Below are 20,410 nucleotides of genomic sequence, written 5' to 3'. Positions count from 1 at the left end.
CGTTTGGGGTGGACCCATCTGTGTGGATAAGCTATAGCTTTAATAAACATCTGCAACTGCATTTGGGCACTGGCTTTAAGCTATTGTTTTAAACTATGCTCAGCCTCCTCTGTGACCTCCTCCCACCAAGCTGGGCACTGCTCCTTGCAGGTTAGCACCGGGAGCCTGTGGGAACCAGAAAGGCCCAAGCAGAAATGATTGAGCTCATGAGTCCCTCAGGGGATCTTAAGTCACTTCTGAAAAATTGATTCCCAAATCTTCCCGCTGTCTGCAGGGCTGTTAGGGGCGGGGCTGCCCCCTACATGACTGCCGCCCCCACCATGGCCCCAGAGCCTCACTTGCCTTCTTCATCTGGTAAACCTTTACACAGGTTTAAGGTTGGTTAGTGTAAAGAAAAAACAAAGTACCAAGGCATTTCCTAGTGCCTTCAGGGCCTAGAAGCTTCAAAGTATAATTGGGTGTTTTTATATTTATTTTTTGAGAAAGAGTCTCACTATGTCACTCTCGGTAGAGCGCTGTAGCATCATAGCTCACAGCAACCTCTAACTCTTGGGCTTAAGCGATTCTTTTGCTTCAGCCTCCCAAGTAGCTGGGACTACAGGCGCCTGCCACAGTGCCTGGATATTTTTTTGTTGCAGTTGTCATTGTTGTTCAGCAGGCCTGGGCCAGGTTTGAACCCACCAGCCTTGGTATATATGGCCGGCGCCCTAACACTGAGCTATGGGCGCCAAGCCGATTGGGTGCTTTTATTAAGGGGGCAACATTATTTCTGCACCTACAACTCCCCTTCCTTCTGTTGGATTTTATGCTGGAATGTAGACACCCCTCAGAAACAGAAACGACTTACTTAATGGTTTTTTTGTTTGTTTTTCCCTGATCAGGGACTGGTATTGTTGGTAAAAGAACATCACTTCAACATTATTATAATACATTGATAAGCTTAAAAATATTGGGAATTGCTGTAGGACGGGCCATTTTGTGCGTAAGCAGACATTGTTACCTCAGAAAATGCCCAAGGTGCTCTGAAACCTGTCTTGTTGGATTTTAAGTGTTCTCTCAGTTTCAAGGATACTTCTTTGGTTTTATTTCAGTTAATAAATGTATATTATGTACCCCTTATGAACGAGACACCACATGGGGGGCTGGCAGTCAGGAGGAGGATAGAGAGTGTTCTTGCAGAACTGCCAGTATAGCGGATGGGAGAAGCCACCACAGCTGTTTAAACAGAGCGTGCCAGTGAGGTCAGGGGTGTCCCAGAACTTCCTGAGAGACATCAAAGTTGGGTCTCAAGGGATACAGGGAAGTTAGATTGAGCTTGTTGTTTGGGAGAGGGTATCTTCCAGGCTGAGGGAACAGCACATGCAAGGGTGGAGGCCGGAGAGAAGAGAGGGCCTTGAGAAACTGACAGTAGCAGAGCCCACCAGAGACCTCTTCACCAGACCTGGAGCTGATCAGACCAGAACTATCACCCCAGTACATCCCATGGGGTGTCATTCCACTGTCACCCCAACCCATGCCTGCAGCATGCCCCTGCCTGCCTTACAGGCTGCTCTCTGCCGCATTCACAAGTAGAGTTGTATCCTCACCAGGGGTCAAGGGCAGGACCCAAAGCTGTAAAAATCAGTTGTATTTATTATTGTGATCATGGGACTTAGATATTATGTAAGCAAATGAAGTGTGAATATGAGCATCTATGAAAACAAGGGCAGTGCCTGTGGTTCAGTGGGTAGGGCGCTGGCCCCATATACCAAGGGTGGCAGGTTGGAACCCAGCTCCGGCCAAATTGCAACAACAACAACAACAAAAAGTACTTGCTAAGAGACAAAATGTTGGGTGGCGCCTGTGGCTCAAGGAGTAGGGCGCTGGCCCCATATAGTGGAGGTGGTGGGTTCAAATGGTGCCCCAGCCAAAAAAAAAAAAGAAAACAAAAGCAAAAAATTGGAGAGTCTCAATAAAGTTGAATTGTTAAAAAAAAAAATCTATCAAATTTCTGTCACATTTGACAACTTGGAAAAGTGGGTGAATCAAGGAGTCTGTACTCAGATTACTTCATCAGTGTCTCTGGTTTTATTGCTAGACTTGAAAGAAGCCACAACTGGAAATGATAGTTGACACAATGGGTGTAGATGTGCAAGAGAGAGTGCAGAATCCCACCCGACGGACCCTGCACACAGAGCCCTATCCTGCATCAGGACAAAGATGGATAGTTGCACCTTTTTATGTTCTAAGTTAAAATGTCCATGGCATGAATGCACAAATCACTTTTTCTTTCAGGACTTTCAGGCAGCCTATTTGCTCCAAGAGAGGACCTGTGGCTATAGCAGGTGATGGGGGGGGGACGAGCTGAGAGGCAGGTCTGGCTGCCAAAAGGGAGAAGGGGCAGCCAGGAGCCACTAAGAGCTTTTAAATGGAATGAGATGGTCAGATTTGCATTTGGACGGAGCACTGGCTGCATTCTGAAATAGACACCTAAGGAGTCTGTTGCCTGATCAAGTGGCAGGTGACCCCTGAACTAGGATAATGACACTAGGACTGGAGAAATGCAGAACGTGGAGGTCAAGCTAATTGGATGTTTGGGGTGAGGAAGAAGGAATCTGTGCCGACACCAGTGGCTGAGAGGCAGCACAGGGCGAGAGCACATTGGTGAGGGAGCTGGTTCCCATCCAGGCAGGTGGAGTAGAGCCATCCGTGTGACAGCTCAGTGAAGAGGACATCACCCTGCCTGTGGTTTTGTCTCTGACTTGGAGGAGGGAGACTTACGCTGCAGTAAGAGTTGAGAGTCATCAGCAAGATGGATGGCTCATAAGGCTTTAGAAAGGAGTGTGGTCGCAGGGTGGGCAAGCAGTAAACCCTGAGAAAAGGCAGTGCTCTGAAGATCAGCATTTGGGGACCAGTGAAGGAGAAGACATAGAAAAAAGTAGCCAGGCAGGTAAGTGGTGTCCCACATGTCAAAGGAAGTCAGGGCTTCGAGTAGCAAGTGGTTGATCCTGTCAAATGCAACCAAAGTGTTCAGAGTGAGAAATGGCCATAGGATCAGACAGCCAGGAGGAGGAGCTGGGTGACCTTAAGAAAAACAGCCTCAGTTCCAAAGTTCAGCACCAGGGCAGGGCCAGAAAGCAGTGGGTGGGTGTGGGGGGAGTAAAGTTTCATGACTGAGGTATTTTATCTATTTTGTTTAATCTGTGTTGATGGATTTCTGATTTTCTAGTTGAAAATATCCCATAAAAGCTAAGGACTGATTGAAAAATGATTTGTTAGGCTACCATATTAAAAATTTATTTTGGGGTGGCGCCTGTGGCTCAAAGGAGTAGGGCACCGGCCCCATATGCTGGAGGTGGCAGGTTCAAACCCAGCCCCGGCCAAAAACTGCCAAAGAAACAAACAAACAAAAAAAATACACACACACATACATATATATATATATACATATATGTATATATATAAAATCATTACATTATTTTTAAAAAAAAATTATTTTGGTTTTATATTACCCGTATGTGAAAGCTCATTAACATCAATTTGTCATTTTTTTATTGTTACTCGTTATTTTCAAAAGAAATAGTTAAGGATTCGTCCAAAAGTTTTGCTTTTTGATTTAAAATCTATGTAATGCCCCTGACATTTAGGAAGTGGGGACATTTAATTGTAATAAGTAATGTAATTTTGAATTTAATTTTTCGTGAATTAAATATATTGAATCTTAAGGAATTACTAGAGCATATTTATTTGAAAATTCTTGAAAAAATTAAGTCTGGATTTGTTGTTTGGGTTTTTTAATTTGTTTGGTTGGGGTTTTTTTGAGACTGAGTCTTATTCAGTCACCCTGGGGTTGAGTGCCTTGGCATCATAGCTCACAGGACCTCAGACTCTTGAGCTCAAGTTTGATATTCTTGCCTCAGCATCTCAGTAGCTAGGACTACAGGTAATGGCCACCATGACCAGCTAATTTTTTTTTTTTTTTTTTTTTTGGTAGAGACAGAGTCTTGCTTTACTGCCCTTGGTAGACTGCCATGATGTCACAGGACTCACAGCAACCTCCAGCTCTTGGGCTTCCGCGATTCTCCTGCCTCACCCTCCCGAGCAGCTGGGACTACAGGCACCTGCCACAACACCCTGCTATTTTTTTGTTGCAGTGTGGCCGGGGCTAGGTTTGAACCCGCCACCCTTTGGCGCCTGTGGCTCAGTGAGTAGGGCTCCAGCCCTAATTTTTCTATTTTTAATACAGACAGGTTCTTAACTCTTGCTCAGTCTGATCTCTTGAACTCCTGAGCGCAAGCAATCTGCCTGCTTCAGCCTCCCAGAGTGCTAGATTGATTATAGACCTGAGGCATCTCAGCAGCCTGTTTTTTGCTTTTCTCAAACAAAGAAAGCAGGGTTTTTTTTCCCTTAGCTTTTTTTTTTTTTTTTTTGGTTGCAGTTCAGCTGGGGCCGGGTTTGAACCCGCCACCCTCGGTATATGGGGCCGGTGCCTTACCGACTGAGCCACAGGCGCCAGCCTCCCTTAGTTTTTTGTGTGTGTGGGGGGAGGGGGGCTATTGTTTTAAAAATCCTTTTAATTTGTTAGAAATAACAAATTTATGCATTGACAGTTCAGTTAAATATGTCATAACGTTTCTATTTTTTCTTAAGATAATCAATAGAATAAAGCAGTAAGAATTTTTTTTTTTTTTAAGAATTCTTGATAGGTAGATATAATGACTCCAGAAGAAAGAGGACTTATGCAGATTCTGGCATTATTCCATTCTAATTACTGTTGGGAAGTTAATTTTCTTACTAACAGTCTTTTGGATCAAAAAGTGTGAATGTAATCCCAGTCTTCCGTTGACTGGCTCTGTGACCTTGGGCAAGTCTCTTCACCTCAAAGTCCTAATGTCTTTGTCTGCAATGGAAGAAGTAAATATCAACTACCTCACAGGTGGAAAAATGACCTAGTGCACTGTAAGCATGCAGGAAATATTACTAGTTACATAGGGGACAAAGGCAGTGATGAGTAGGGAGCTGTTTAGGCCCAGAGTTTCGAGTTTACTCATTTAACTGCACTAACTGGCATTAACCTTAAACAACTGTATTGACATTAGATAAGTCACTGAATCTGACAAGTCAAGCCCTAGAGCAGGGGGAGTCTATTGACTTTTCTATTGATTTTTCTGGACTTAAAATTTTATGCATTATCTGATGATTTTTCAAGATATTAGTCAGAGACTCTGTGAAAGAAAAGAAAAAAAGAAAAGCAATAGCAGGTGTTGAGGTGCATGAGGTGCATGATGCCTTTGAAATCTTTTTTGTTTGATCTCTTATTTTTTAGATTGTCTTTCTACATTTTTTTTTCCAAACCACTTTTCAAGTGTTTTCTTTTAATAAAGAATCAGAGAGAAAATCAGGTCTTACTTGCTTAGCACCTGTTGAGAGTGACTCATTAGCTGAGCTTTTAGAAAAGCTGCTAGCAGAATTGGCCACCAAGAGCTTTGACTGTGAGGTGTGGATCCTGTGCGTCTTGTCTGGTTCCCTTCCCCTTTCTCATCCCTCGCTATACTCCATGCCCAGGTGTATTGGGTGTTGCACAATTATCCTTCATTATCCAAGGAAGATTGGTTTGAGGACCCCTGAGGATACCACAATCCAGGGATGCTCACATCCCTAATATAACATGATGTAGTATTTGCATGGACATCCTCCTGTGTACTTTGTCATCTCTAGATTACTTATAGGGCATAATACAAGGTAAATGCTGTGTAAGTGGTTGTTATACTGTATTGTGTAGAGAATAATTACAAAAAATTCTGTACATATTCAGTACAGATGGAATTTTTTTAATGTTTTCAATCTGCAATTTGTTGAATTCACAGATGTGTAACCCATAGATATGGAGGGCTGACTGTATCTATTTATAAAACAAAATGAATCATGATGTTCACTTACCAGTAGACAAGTACCTGTAATAAAAGTGTTTTCTTGATTGCTAAGACTGCACACCATAAAATCCCTGTCTTCTGACCATGCTATGAGACAGCATGGATTCCACAGAGTCAGAGGAATTTAGAAATCATAAAAGGCTTCTGCATGCAGGAAGGATTACAAATATGGTCTTAAATGCCCCCAAACCATATTGCCTGCAAGTCTCAGAGATTACATTAGTTGCAACAGCAGTTACCTTAGCTGATATCCCATCTGTATCATCAAGATTTTAAAGAACAGTGTTCTATTCCTTATCTTAGAAGAACATAATAAAGTCGTTAACATTTTCCCAACAAACTCATGAAATTTCATCTCCTAGCAATTAAAACACTCTGTTTTAAAATATATATTTGTTCAGATCTTTGTGAACTATAAAAGTAACAGTTTTTCAAAGTATCATGTTTCTAATTGCTAAGTTTCAGAAATTAGATTTGGAAAAGAGAAGAAAGAATACAGGGTGTCCCTGACGCAGTATACTATGTTAAACTATTTTAAATTACACATGAACTTTATGGATACCCAAAAGTCAGAGGAAAGAGTGCAAAAAATCTAAACATCTGACAAATAATCACGAAGTGCAAATACTCTGCACCTGTTACTGGTCTGCTCTCACAGACAGGAGCCCAAGGCTTAGAAATATTCTGCAACTTTTCCTAGCTCAGCTAAGCAAGATGTAAGTAGGAGATGATGGAGCTGGCATTCAAACAATATCAAACAGACTTGAAAGCCCAGATTGCTTCTCGTTCTGCTCACCATCTCCCATGCGTTTTCTCGAAACATCACCAAATATAAAATTATATCATTTATTTGCACAAAGATATATCTGTTTGGATTTTTTTAAATACCATTCCCTCATAATTGCCTTTTACTAAGACAAAGAAAAAGTGAAGTTCATTCAATGCCTCTTGTGTTCTTGTTATGTTTGAAACATGCTTAGTCCTAAGGATCCAAAGACAACTAGATACAGAAAAGAGGTAACATCTTTATTAGGCCTTGAAGGATGAAGAAGCCATAGGTGCTTACAGAGGCTAGGAAAACAATGACCTTCAAATGAAGATACAGGTCATCTTTGAAAGGGCAAATTGAATAGTTCCTACATTAAGCTAAGTTTTAGCTGGTGCCTGGTGACACATTGTCTTGTTTGTAACCATTTTTGGAGAGGGTGGGTTATGGAGCATGAGAGGGTTTATTGAAGTCACTCAGAGTAGATGTTCCACGGGTTTTGTGTGCTCAGGTCCATGTTGCTCCAAGATGAAAAGCAATCGCTTTGAAATCACGTAAAGATGCACTTTTCCTTCCTTGTTGTCTTCGAGCCTTCACTGGCGGTTTTTACACTACATGACCTTGTGACTGAGACTGCATTTCCTGTGTGCCGTGTGTGACTGTGCCCTCCGCTTCTGTGGTGAAGCGTCTGTAGCAGATGTTTCAGTGAGCCCTCCATGGAGCTTGGCTTTTCTGTGAGCTGTCAGCATGCTGAGACAGCGGCCCCCATCGCACATCAGCACGTGCTGGAGACCATCGTGTCCCATCTTGTGTTCAGTGCCTTTGAGATTTCTCTGGAAAATAGTATAACTGTGACCTTGTAGATTAACCATACTGTTTGTCTTTAATCTATTCAGAATTAAGGGATCCCTCTGGGCACTCAGTTATTTATGCTGATGAACATTGGTCTGATGGCAAAGGTAGCAAATTGTTTCCTGTTAAGGAGTCCCCCACATCAGCTGTGGGAGAGAGAGGGCAGGTGATGTGCATACATAGATCCTGGTTACATTACTCCTGATTCTGAGCAGTCATTGCCCATGTGGGAGTTTGGACTGTGGCCCAATCCAGCCAGTGGCAGCTAGCAGGTAGGGACTCCTTGGTCCTTGGCTGATGTGGTGCCCATCCTTGATTCATTTTCTAAAATTGGCAGGTATAGCTGATCACAGTGGGTCACACGTGTAACCCTAGCACTCTGGGAGGCTGAGGGGGGCAGACGGCTTGCGCTGTGGAATTCTAGACCAGCCTGAGCAAGACCGAGACCAATCTCTACTAAAAATAGAAAAATTTGCCAGGCGTGTGGCTGGCACCTATAATCCCAGCTACTGGGGAGGCTGAGGCAAGAGGAGCTTGAGCCCAAGAGTTCGAGGTTGCTGTGAGCTGTGATGTCTCAGCACTCTACCCAGGGCAACAGAGTGAGATTCTGTCTCAAAAAATAAAAAATAAATAAATAAAAATAAAATTGCCAGGAGTGCTTTGCCAAAGAATAGTAGTATTACTGTATCCCCTGGGGCCTTCCCCTAGATAGTACCTGTCCTTCAGTTCTTAGTATTGGAGCTATCTCCAAATGCAGTGGGGACGTAAAGTTCCTAGGATATTCCTGGGTTCTGGATATCTCTATTACCTATAGGGAGGTTGCTGCTTTGAGGAAACAGCAGAGAAGCAGCAGTAGCAGGTGGGAAACTTCAGTTGCTGACAGTCTTTCTGCACATACACCTACTGTACTTAACACAAGAGGGTATCAGAAAATCAGAGCTTCCGGGAACCCGAACAACTGCCTGGTCAATCTTGACATCAGTACAGGAAGAGTGAGTAGTGACCACTGCTTTCAGTTTGAGGTATTGTCAGTTACTTACCATCCCAGAGTTTTATGGCTTTTCTTTCTTTCATTCATTCATATGTATGTATGTGTGTATGTTTTGGGGCCACTCATATATATATATCTGTATGTTTTGGGGCCACTTTAACAAAAATAAATTAGTGTATCTGTAGAATAAAACTGATCAGAACATCTCATGTGTTTTTAGCATTTATCTTATTCTCTCTGATTTCTAAATATTTGATAACATACAGAGTGTCCATGAACTTCATGTGAAGTTTAAAATAGTAAACTATCTTATGGACACCCTGGAAAGCACACTGGCATTCAAGATTTTGTCTCAGCAGAACTTCTCAAAATATGTTGCACAGTTTCTTGAGTTGCCTAGATCAACACTTCTCAAACCTGAATGTGCATTTGGATGACCTGGGATCTTGCTAAATTTCGATTCTGATTCCACAAATCTGGGGTAGGGCCTGAGAATCTTTATTTCTAACCAGCTCCCAGGTCATGCCAGGGTTGCTGGACCACAGACCCCACTTTGAATTAGCAGGGCTGGAGGATAGTTTCTTTGGTATAGTCATACATGTTATTGTAAAAAGAGTTTTGTGCCCAAATAAAATTGGGAAACACTATTTTAAACAAGATTACACAGCTATCTATTTGGACTTCTTAGAACCTATGATTTCTAATGAACCCATGGACTTCCAAGAGGTCGATTCAGTCAGTATACAGTGGTTTTCTTTTTTCTTTTCTTTTCTCTCCTCTCCTCTCCTCCCCTCCCCTTCCTTTTTCCCTTTCCCTTCCCTCCCCCCTTACCCTCCCTTTCCTTGTTTTTTTTTTTTTTTTTTTTTTTTTGAGACAGAGTTGTACTCTGTCATCCTGGGTAGAGTGCTGTGGTGTCATAGCTCACAGCAACCTCAAACTCTCGGGCTTGAACAATCCTCTTGCCTTAGTCTCCTGAATAGCTGGTACTACAGGTGTGCACCACTACTCCCGGCTAGTTTTTTTTCTATTTTTAGTAGGGATGGAGTCTCATTTTTGTTCAGGCTGGTCTAGAACTCCTGAGCTCGAGCAATCCACCCACATTGGCCTGCCAGAGTGCTAGGATTACAGATGTGAGCCATTATGCTCAGCTGTATACAGTGGTTTTTAAACTTTTTTCATAGGGCATGTTATACAACTAGTGTTCCATGAGAACACTTAGGGAACTTTACATGATTTAGTCTGCTGTGAAAGACAATGTCAAGGAGTCATTTGAGTCTAACTGAATAAAACACCACCTTGATTGATAATAGATATGCCCCTATTGAATGAACTATCTATTAAACATCTTAAATATTTTACTCTTAAAATCATCTTTTAAAAATACATCTTTTAAAAGATTTGAAGCTTATTTGGTTGTGTGTGTTTCACCTTTATGTGGGTAACTGAAGCTCTAAGTTCCTCAGAAAACTTTCCTTAGCTGGATTTAAGGGTAAGATGCACCAAATCAATAATAGTAACCTTATATATTTGAAGGTAAAAAAAGCATGTAGTCAACAGGGTATTGTAACTAATAATGCGACCTTGCATTCTGTTTGCATTTTGCCTTCCTGCTCTGATGTCTGTGGGAAGTGGCATGCTATTAAGCGACCTCAGGGAACAGCAGGAGCAGCATGGCGATTAACATTTGCTAACCCTTCATAAAGTGCCAGTGCTGTGCTAAACACTTGTAATAGTTTTTGGAATAACTCTGTGGGGATGGACTATTGGTGGTCCAGTCACCCCCACTCTGCAGGTAAGGAGACCAAGCTGCCTGCAGACTTGGAAACTTTCGATCATAGTCTGATTTGCTAATTGGCACTATCACTTGTTATACCCACATTAAGAGGTGACCACCAAGTAACTAATTTGCATAAGTTATCTCTTTCATAAAGTTAAAAAGACAGTGTCTTCCTGTCATGAGGAAATTGAAGGAAGCATTCTGTTTGCTAATAGTTGTTTCACAATATGAAAGAAAGACTTGCTCATTGTAGATAATTTGGGAAATACAGAAATATAGAAAGGAAATAAAAATAACCCATTATATGTTATCTAGAGAGAACTACTTTTAAGAAAAACAATTTTCTTCATTATAGAGGATGTATGCTTTACGTTATATAAGATTGACAAATTCCTTTCACATAGTAAATAATCACTATGTACTTTTTAAACAAAATCCCTCCTTTAAAGTGATTTTATACATTTACAGCCAACTTAATGCAGTATCATAACTCAGATTTTTGTCATACCATAGTGGGAGAAATCTAACTCTGTTTTTGAACTTAGTGGCCCCTGTGTTTTTCTCCTGTGAAATAAACACTTTTTGTAAAGCTCCCTGAAAGGTTTGGGGATCCTAGTTAAAAGCTGCAAACATGTTTCTACCTCCTTCCTGCACCTGATAGGCTTGTGAGAATGTTTGGGTTTGGTGTGTGTAGATTTTACCCTGGTTTAGAATTTCCTCCCCAGTGGTCACAGCAGTGTGGCCGCAGTCACAGAGAGCGGAGCCCACAGCCACTGTCAGTTTCTGGGCAGGCTCTGGCCAGGAATGCACACAGCGTCAAAGCAGTGAATAAGCGATTTCTGCAGTTCCGTAGCTGCGAGTCTGTGTGTATGCGATTCTCCATGGTGCTTTGAGGACCGGCTCCTTAGTCGCACCCCAGCCTTACTCTGAATGTTGCTGTTTTCCAAACAAAAGGATGGTAGCTAGAGGGGAAATAGCAAGATTTTGGAGTCTGGAAAGCCTTCACATGGGTACGTGAACAGAGAATGGATTATTCATCCTCTCTCTCGACACTGATGATTCGACTCTTTCCTTTCAGAGTTGCAATTCTCTCTCTCTCTCCCTTTCTCTCTCTCCCTCTCTGCTGCCACTTGTCAGGTGTGAGGGTGCAGGGGAAGCTCACTCCTCCTAGGAAAGGGTCCCGAGCGTAGTTTTACTTGTGGGCATAGTCAAAGAAATTGGTTTTGCTTATAGTATAACAGTTTGTATGAAATAGAAAACAATAAGAGATCAGCGTTGACCATCCTTCATGAATGATGGGTCTGGGTTTTGCTGCTGTTACTGTCATTGGTTTTTGCTTCTATTACATGAAATACTTTTATTTAAGAGGTTATTGGTAAAGCATATAAAAATGTTCCTTGCTAAGTTAGGGTGTGTGAAGTTTTACAGCTACGAATTGATTGAATTGATTTTTCAAAACTACTATTTCTTGTTTTCAAAAGTGAGACTGCCCGGTATTTGCTTGTTACATCGTGCCATATCTCCCCCCTTACTTTTTCGTGTTTTTATAAGTATTATCAACTGGATGAGTTCCTACTTAAATGTGAAAGAAATGTCATGTTCTCACACTAGGAAGTTAGAAACTCTAATGCACATATTTTTGAAAGGAAGTAAGAGAAAAAAATACTTCACAGACAGAATTTTCTCCAGCTGTTCTACATGGATACAATAGCATGCTTTAGAAATAGGTCTTGTCTGTGTTTCTGCCTTAGACGCCAGGAACTGGGGCTGAAATGAATGAGAACTGTAGACGGCAGCTTGGAGCAGCCTGGGCCTTGAGAGCAGTGCAGTGTGCAGGCTGTGCTTTCTTCCTTGTTTTGACTGGTCTCTTTGCTGGCTGAGAGAAAATAGGGATGTGGTTATGGCTTCTGTGTCTGGCAGGTTATCAAAAGACTGGCGTGTCTTCCATTCCAATAGCCAAAATTAAAAAAAGAGTTGCCCCATGATTTCTATATTGAGAACACAGACCATAGCAGTAGCAGGACAGGGCAACTAGGAGAGACTGGCGGGGTTGGGGGAGCTGGCGTGGGGGTGATCCTCCCTGTGTGCTTGTGCCTGTGAACAGGGATGGGTTTCCTCTGGCCTATGGTGTTGGGGTGGCATGGTGGCCCCACCTCTCCAACATTCTTCTACTCTCCTCCCTGAGGCCTAGGGGAGGCCCATCCCAGCACTGAAATGATGCCCCCTCCATGCTGCTAAAGGCACTCAGCAGTCAGCTCTGCTCTCTTAGGCTTTGTCCTTTGGGGAATTGAGTGAGTCCTGCTGCCAAGTCCCAGCCCCATCCCACTAGCCTGGCTTTGCAGAGGAAGACCCCATGCCAAATGAACGCCAGCCCTGACTAGGAAGGCCAATTGGTCCCAATCTTTAATTTTCTTCTTCTGAGAGGTACCTGGCTGTGTGTTCCAAAGACCGCTGTCTCTCACATACTACTCTGAGCAAATACGTGTACTGAAATAACAAATATAATATTTAAAATACAGAATAACGCTTGTCTGGTCTGGTGGGTTTCTTTCTTGTGTAAGCCTGGAGAGGGCAGGGCCAGGGGAGGAGTGGGTGCTCTGAGGAATAGCCTGGGGCTCCCAGGAGGGTGCCTTGGCAGGGAGCCAGTTCAGGGAGGGTGGGCCAGAGGGCTAAAGCCCTCTCTTGGCTGTCCTGTTGATGGTCTAAGTGGGCCAGGCCCCAGCAGGCTCATAGCGGAATCGCTGTGAGCTAGACACCTGGGAGAAGTTACTTAACCTCTTTAGCCACAATTTCCTCCCTGATAAACAGACTGCAGTGATCCAGATGCTTGTGAGGCCAGGAAGAGAGGATTCATGTCAGGCACTTAGTGTAGAACTCCCGGGTAGGTGTCGTGAAACTGGCTGGGCTAATGCTCAGGTCTTCCAGCTGGGCCAGCGGGGCAGCTGGCTGGAAGGGGCAGAAAGACCCCAGTCAGGGAAGAGCTGGGTGGAGAAGAGGGTGCCAGGTGTCAGCCAGGATGGAAAAGAGGGCCTAGCCTCAGAGCCAAAAGCCCCAGGATGGGATGTACCTGGCTAAGAAGAAAATACAAATGCCCCAGGACAAGCCAAAGTTAAAACCCCAGGGCTCTTCCAAATTCCAGATATGAATTAGAAGTGGGTATCAGGCTGCTCTGAGGGCAGGAGGGAGCAGAGCCTCTTGCTTAGCTCTGAGTCTAGAGCCCCAGTGTGCTCCCAGAGGTGCGTGCAGAGGGGACATAGCCCCTTGTGGGTTGGCTGCCCAGGGCACCTGTTCCATATTTGTTTATTTATGAAGGAGACAGAGTCTGCGTCTCCCTCTGTAGTTCTAGCTAGAGTGCAGTGGCATCATCACAGCTCACAGCAAGCTCAAACTCCTAGCCTCAAGCTATCCTCTCACCTCAGCCTTCTGAGTAGCTGAGACTACAGGTGTCCACCACCATACCTGACTCTTTATATTTTTGTGGAGATGGGGTGTGCACCACCACACCTGACTCTTCTATATTTTTGTGGAGATGGGAGTCTTATTATGTTGCCCAGGCTGGTCTCAAACTTCTGGTCTCAAATGATCCTGCTACCTCCCAAAATGCTAGGATTACATGTGTAAAAACTTATTATTTTTTTTTAATGTTAGAGCATATGCAAGCCGATGTCGGGGAAAGCTTTGGCTTTAGATGGAGGGGAGGGAAAACTGCTCACCTAGAGTTTCATGGATTAAAATAAAAACTCATTAAACCATTTGTAGAAAGATAGTCCACTTTCAGGGTGTAGTATGCATTAAGCTCAGCATGATGTCATTTGCTTCTATCAGCTGGGGGTAGGAAAAGCCAATATGGCCTTAAATTAAATACAGATACAAAGCTATACATTGGGAGAATTATCTTTTTTAAAGCCCTTTCAACATTATCAAAGGTTATCAGTGAAGGTTAATATGTACTACTATTTTTCTTAGGACTCTTTTTGATCTAATTGTTGCAGTAAGATTTCAAAAAAGCTATTTGTGGAGAATGGCTTGGAAGTTTGTATAAGATATGCTAGAAACTTTCCCAATAGTAACTTTTTACATTGTAGGGTATGAAAAATAAATATTTCACACTTTAATTCAATCAGCCAACACGGACTATTAAGTATATTCCTTGTCCTTGAGAAGGTCTTCCCTGGGACAGGAATGGGGGGTGCACTTACAGGGAGAGACATATAAACAGCTAACTTAAATGTAACAACTGCAAAAGGAATGTGAGAGATGTTTTAAAAGAGGTGAACCTGAAGTATTTCTACAAAGTTAAAGGCAGAGATCGTTGCTGCAGGGGTCAGGGAATAATAGGGAAGGGGCTGAAAATTCATGACTCCCATCACCGAGAAGTGACAGTGAAACTTTTGAAGGACAAGTCAGAATTTGATCACCTGTTTTGAGTGGGAAGGTTGCTCCAGGCAGAGCAGACAGCATGGATAAAAAGCTTTTTTGTCCTCCTTGTTAGAACAGGGAACATTCAGTGGTATAAAATGGCTAAGTCAGGGGTTCTCAACCAATGCTATCAGAATCTGTTACCCTGCAACTTTTGGCTCACTGCATGTCCAGCCAATAAAAGCACACATCCTAGAACAATCCATGCTTGTGGCTTGGTTTAAGGAAGCTTAACCTGAAGATGGAATGGCTAACCAGCTGTCAGAATAGCGTGGGCAGTTTTTGAAAATAGATTCCAGGGTAGGGCAGGATCTTTATTTTTCTGTACATTCTCCATTCTCCGTGACTGGATGCTGTTGGCCCTGAGTGTTTGGGAGCCACTGAAGCAGGTGCCCTGGAAGTCATGTAGCATATTCTGATAGGACATGACCTCTGTGTGCATCTCCGTGGCTTGAGCGTCATCCTGGGGATCAGGGGTCTGGCCCATAGAGCAGTGACAGTTGCCTACCTGGTAGTGAACACAAGCTGCCTACCTGCCCTTGCCATCTTTTTTTTTTTTTTTTGCAGTTTTTGGCCAGGGCCGGGTTTGAACCTGCCCCTCCAGTATATGCGGCTGGTGCCCTACTCCTTTGCGCCACAGGCACCGCCCTGCCATCTGTTTTTTAAGATGAGAAGCCAGAATGGCTTACCTCCACCCTGAGGAAGTCTGAGTGACCAGCAGGAGATGTTCTAAAATCTTTATGCATGTTTCTAGCAGATTACTCTTAGTGTGGGAATTTCCCCCAAGTCAAGTAAGGGGAAGTCCCCACCGAGGAGGCAGCGGCTGGGAGAGGAATGGCCCATTAGTAGTCAGTGTCAGTGTCAGCAGGGCCTGTGATGAAAACAGCCAACATCTGCACCACCACTTTGTCCAGAGCCTGACTGTTAGTTCCCATCTCCCATTTGTTTAACAAAACACTTCAACCTTTGCCCTGTCATCACACCCGCACCAGGGACCAGGCATTTTCTCAGTTACACATGAGAAAGATAGAAGTGAAGGACAGAGAAGCACAGCCCTTCCTGACATGCTCACTAGGACTCAAACTGAGGTCCGGGGACTCTTGGTCCAGGGCTTTTGAGGGCCTGTCACACCGATCAAAAACTCTGAAGTTGCAAAAATAAGCCAGGCCAGGAAAAAGACCTGTTGTTTGTCTCGAAAAAGCCTCCCACCAGGACAGGGGCCGTGGGGATGTTTTCTGTTTGTGCTGATAGGAAGGTGCTACGAAAGAAAGTTGTCCGTTGATGATGTGTGATACTTCCTGTCATAAAAATTCACCTTTAAAATCAGTTGTCAAGTGTGGTCCTTTCACAGATGTATAATTTAAGTTCAGACACAAGAATGTTACTCTTCTGTAGAGTAGAGAACCTGTTTCCTCCTGGCTTTTTTTTTTTTTTTTGTAATGTCTTCTCTGAGTGTATTTGTACTGGTCCTACTGGCACATCCTCTGTGCCTCCCACACTGTGCTCTGAGATTGTCCCCAAAGCTGTGTCAGCCAGGGCTGGAAGGGTGACTTGGGGAGTTTTCCTCAGCCAGGAGCTGGTCGGTTCATCCGGGAAGAAAACAGAAATGAGGAGAGATGATGACATTCATGGAAGGGACAGGCCAGTGAGGATGGAGGTGGATGGCACCCCAGCACCATGCCCTGGAGACCAGGACAGTGTTTACAGGGGTGATGATTAACCACGATAATTTAAATAAGAGTATTACACATTTATTTATTAGATATCTGGAATTGATATTACTCTGTGGAAAAAATGGGTGGTCCTGGAGTTGCCCCTCTCAGAGGGATGTGCTGACCATCAGTATGCAGAGCGGTCTGATGCCGAAGGATATGGCTTGACAGAAGCTGTAAGAAGAGCTGTGGAAAGAAAGCTCAGTCTGTCTGCTCTTGTACTGACTACATGTAGGAGTTGGGGGTTTTCAAACTGATTTCAATCTGGAACAGTCTTTACTCCATATTTAAAGAGAGTTTTCAAAAATGACAATTCTATGCCTATGTTTTCTTTTAAAATTTTATTTCAAATTAATGTGAGGGCATACCTGTATTTTCAACCAAAGAAATACAACTGATGAGGATAGAACTGTTGGTGAGAATGTAAAAGAATGCAGCTATTATGGAAAACAGTGTAGAGGACCTCCTCCCCAAATTAAGAATAGGATTATCAACTACTTTTGCATATAAAGCCAAAAGAATTAAAGCAGGGTCTTGAAAGATATTTGCACACCCATGTTAATAGCAGCTTTACAATAGCCAAGAAGCTATTTTTTTCCATAAATGAACAGATAAAATATGACATGTACACGAACTATTACATATCCTTCAAAAAGAAGGAAATTCTGACACCTAGTACATAAGAGTGGACCTCAAGGACATTGTGCAGAGTGAAATAAGCATGATTCCATTCATATAAAGTAGCTAAAGTAGTTAAAACCATAGAAACAGAAAATGGAAAGGTGGTTGCCAAGAAACTGGGGAGATTAGTGTTTAATGAGTATAGGGTTTCAGTTTTGCAAGACGAGAAAGTTCTGTTTTACAACAGTGTGAATGTGCTTAACACTACTCAACTGTACCTTAAAAATGATAAAGATCATAAAATTTAATGTTACGTGGCTTTTTATCACCTAGGAAGGAAAAAAAAAACAAGATAAAATCTACATTTTTATTATTATATTAATTTTCCCTGATACTGCTGAAGCGCATTCTGAGAGTTTATAAGAGCTCTACCATGGAAAATTCCCCTTGAGAAGAAGTCATCATTATTAACTTCAATACATAGTTGAGACGTTTGCAGCCATGGACATTAGCAAGGTGGCAGGGGCACAGGCCCATGGGTCTGGCGTGGTACAGAGGCCTGCCTGGCCCGGGGGTGTGGGCTTTGACACGCAGTGGGCACATGGAAGATTTTTGAATGAAACTGCCAAGTACTGTTTCCCCATCAGCAATTGGCAGTTCATTTGGAAAACACTTAAGTGCCTTCTGAATGTTAGTTATTATGCTCAGTGCTGGGAACAAAGAAATAGGCTCTCTTACGGGCGCCGTGGCTCATGCCTGTAATCCTAGCACTCTGGGAGGCTGAGGTGGGTGGACTGCCTGAGCTCACAGGTTCGAAACCAGCCTGAGCCAGAGTGGGACACCCCCTCTCTAAAAATAGCCAGGCGTTATGGTGGGCGCCTATAGTCCCAGCTACTTGGGAGGCTGAGGTAAGAAAATTGCTTAAGCCCAAGAGTTTGAGGTTGCTATGAGCTGTGATGCTGCCACAGCACTCTACCGAGGGCGACATAATGAGACTCTGTCTCAAAAAAAAAAAAAAAAAAAGGCTTAGCAGTGCCAGCTACATACACCGGAGCTGGAGGGTTCAAACCTAGCCCAGACCTGCCAAACAACAATGACAACTACAACCAAAAAATAGCCAGGCATTGTAAGTGAGTGCTGTAGTCCCAGCTACTAGGGAGGCTGAAGCAAGAAAATTGCTTAAGCTCAAGAGTTTGAGGTTGCTGTGAGCTGTGACGCCATGGCACTCTACCAAGGATGATAGCTTGTGACTCTGTCTCAAAAAAAAAAAAAAAAAAAAAAAACTTCCTTCACTTAAGGAAGTTACCATCTTAGAAGGGAAACACACATCTAAAGACAGTGAGTGTGAGGAGTAAAAGAAAACTGCTAGGCACAGAGGTAGCATCAGATGCAGCACTAAACCCCCTCTGGTCTAGACACCAGATACTGAAATCTCCATAAAAACGCTTTTAAATTATGGGACAAGAATACAAGGAGTCATTAACTTAGAAGGGATTTTAAAATCATGAAATTAGTCAAGGTCATGAAGGAAAGGGGGGGATAGAAATAGGAAATTGAATCAGGCCATTGACAGTCCCCATTAGGAGTAGGAAGGAAGGTTAGCAAAGGAGCTGAGGACCAGTGAGTACGGTTACTCTCCACAATGGTATAGAGCTGCTAAGCTATTTTTAGCACCTGTCCAGTAGCTTTTTCTTATTTCTAGTAACAGAGGTACTGCTAGACGAGGCAGTGCTGCCTCATGGGCGAGAGTTAGACAGCCTGGGCCTGTGGCACTCAGCCGTGTGAAGTGAGACTTGAGATTACTCATCTGCATACCAGGGGGACTTACAGTATCCACCACCTGGCATTGTTGTGAGGATTATCTGAGCTGATATGCCTAAAGAGGCTAAAACCAGTTCCTGGCCCATTATGAGCCCCCACTAACATAACATCTTGCCATTCTATACTGTTCTTCAGTTTACAGAGTGCTTTCATGTATTATTTCATTTGAGGCTCGCAGCAAACCAGTGCAATTACTTGTTGGGAGTTTACAAGCACCCCCGAGAGAAGGGCATCATCATCCACAATCAACAGGTGAAAAAACGGAGAAGGGAACTTGACCAAGGACTCATACTCAAAAAAAAAAAAAGAAAGAAAAGTTGCAATAAATTGTGCAGCACTGTGATTTGCAGGCAGGTCTGTCTGTCCCCAACACCTTGCAGTGAGTCATCGTGCTGTGTTTCCTTCCTTCCATCCATCCAGTATTTATTAGGTACCTGTGTGTACCAGGTTAATTCAGAGGTCCTCAGACTTTTTAAACAGGGGTCCAGTTCACTGTCCCTCAGACCGTTGGAGGACCGGACTATAGTTAAAAAAAAAAAAGAACTATGAACAAATTCCTACGTACACTGCACATATCTTATTTTAAAGTAAAAAAACAGGAACAAATAGAATCACACCGCCTCATGTGGCCCGCGGGCCATAGTTTGAGGACCCCTGGCTAGATGCTAAGGATGCAGTTAAGAATAAAGTAGACAGGCCAGGCGCAGTGGCTCACACCTATAATTCTGGCACTCTGGGAGTTCGAGACCAGCCTGAGCAAGAGCGAGACCCTGCCTCTATTAAAAAAGAAAAGAAAACAAAAGAAAAACTAGCCAAGAGTTGTAGCTACTCTGTAATCCTAGCTACTCTGGAGGCTGAGGCAAAAAAATTGCTCAAGCTCAAGAGTTTTTAGGTTGCTGTGAGCTATGATGCTGTGGCACTCTACCCAGAATGACACAGTGAGACTCTGTCTTAAAAAATAAACCAGACAAAACTTCCTGCTTTTCTGTAGCTTATACCCTACACCACGTGTCCTCAAACTTTTTAAACAGGGGGCCAATTCACTGTTCCTTAGACCGTCGGAGGGCCGGACTATAATTTAAAAAAAAAAACAAACCTATGAACAAATTCCTATGCACACTGCACAAAAAAACAAAATGGGAACAAATACAATCACACCGCCTCATGTGGCCTGCAGGCCGCAGTTTGAGGACCCCTGCCCTAGACAGACAATGAACAGAACATACTTAAAAGAGGTCAGAAGAGAATGGTGACAAATGTTACAGAGAAAATGCAGGAGAGTTACAATTTTAAATAGGACAGTTAGGGAAGGCCTGGCCGAGTGCAGGGAGCCAGGGTGCATGTGTCTAGGAAGGGGCGTTAAGCACAGGAACAGCAGCCCCCAGCAGGGACCACTTGGGACCAGAGCAGTTTGAGAGAGGTGGGAGTGGTCTCAAAAATGCCAGAGAATTGGGGAGCAGGGCTACCAGAGGGGACCCAAGGGCTGGGGGGAGGCAGAGTGGCCAGACTCTAAGGATTTGTATGTGATTCCTACTGGCT

The 20,410-nt window shown here is 43.4% G+C and overlaps 1 protein-coding gene across 13 annotated transcripts in view; it reads left to right on the top strand.

The window, feature by feature from the left end:
• Positions 1-20,410, top strand: part of SPATA13 (spermatogenesis associated 13) — a 155,524-nt gene that overhangs the window by 111,736 nt on the left and 23,378 nt on the right. The window contains exon 1 of one of the 13 annotated variants that reach the window (XM_053563197.1): positions 11,065-11,308. The exons of the other annotated variants lie outside the window; for them this stretch is intronic. Coding sequence (XP_053419172.1) covers positions 11,254-11,308 — 55 coding nt within the window. The 5' untranslated portion in view covers positions 11,065-11,253. Of the gene's footprint in view, positions 1-11,064; positions 11,309-20,410 lie in introns of those variants that run through there. 13 annotated transcript variants of the gene reach the window in all.

Source organism: Nycticebus coucang, chromosome 15, assembly GCF_027406575.1.
Source record: "Nycticebus coucang isolate mNycCou1 chromosome 15, mNycCou1.pri, whole genome shotgun sequence".
Taxonomy (NCBI): Eukaryota; Metazoa; Chordata; class Mammalia; order Primates; family Lorisidae; genus Nycticebus; species Nycticebus coucang.
Note: the sequence above shows the minus strand (reverse complement) of the source record. Positions and strands in the feature narration are given on the sequence as shown.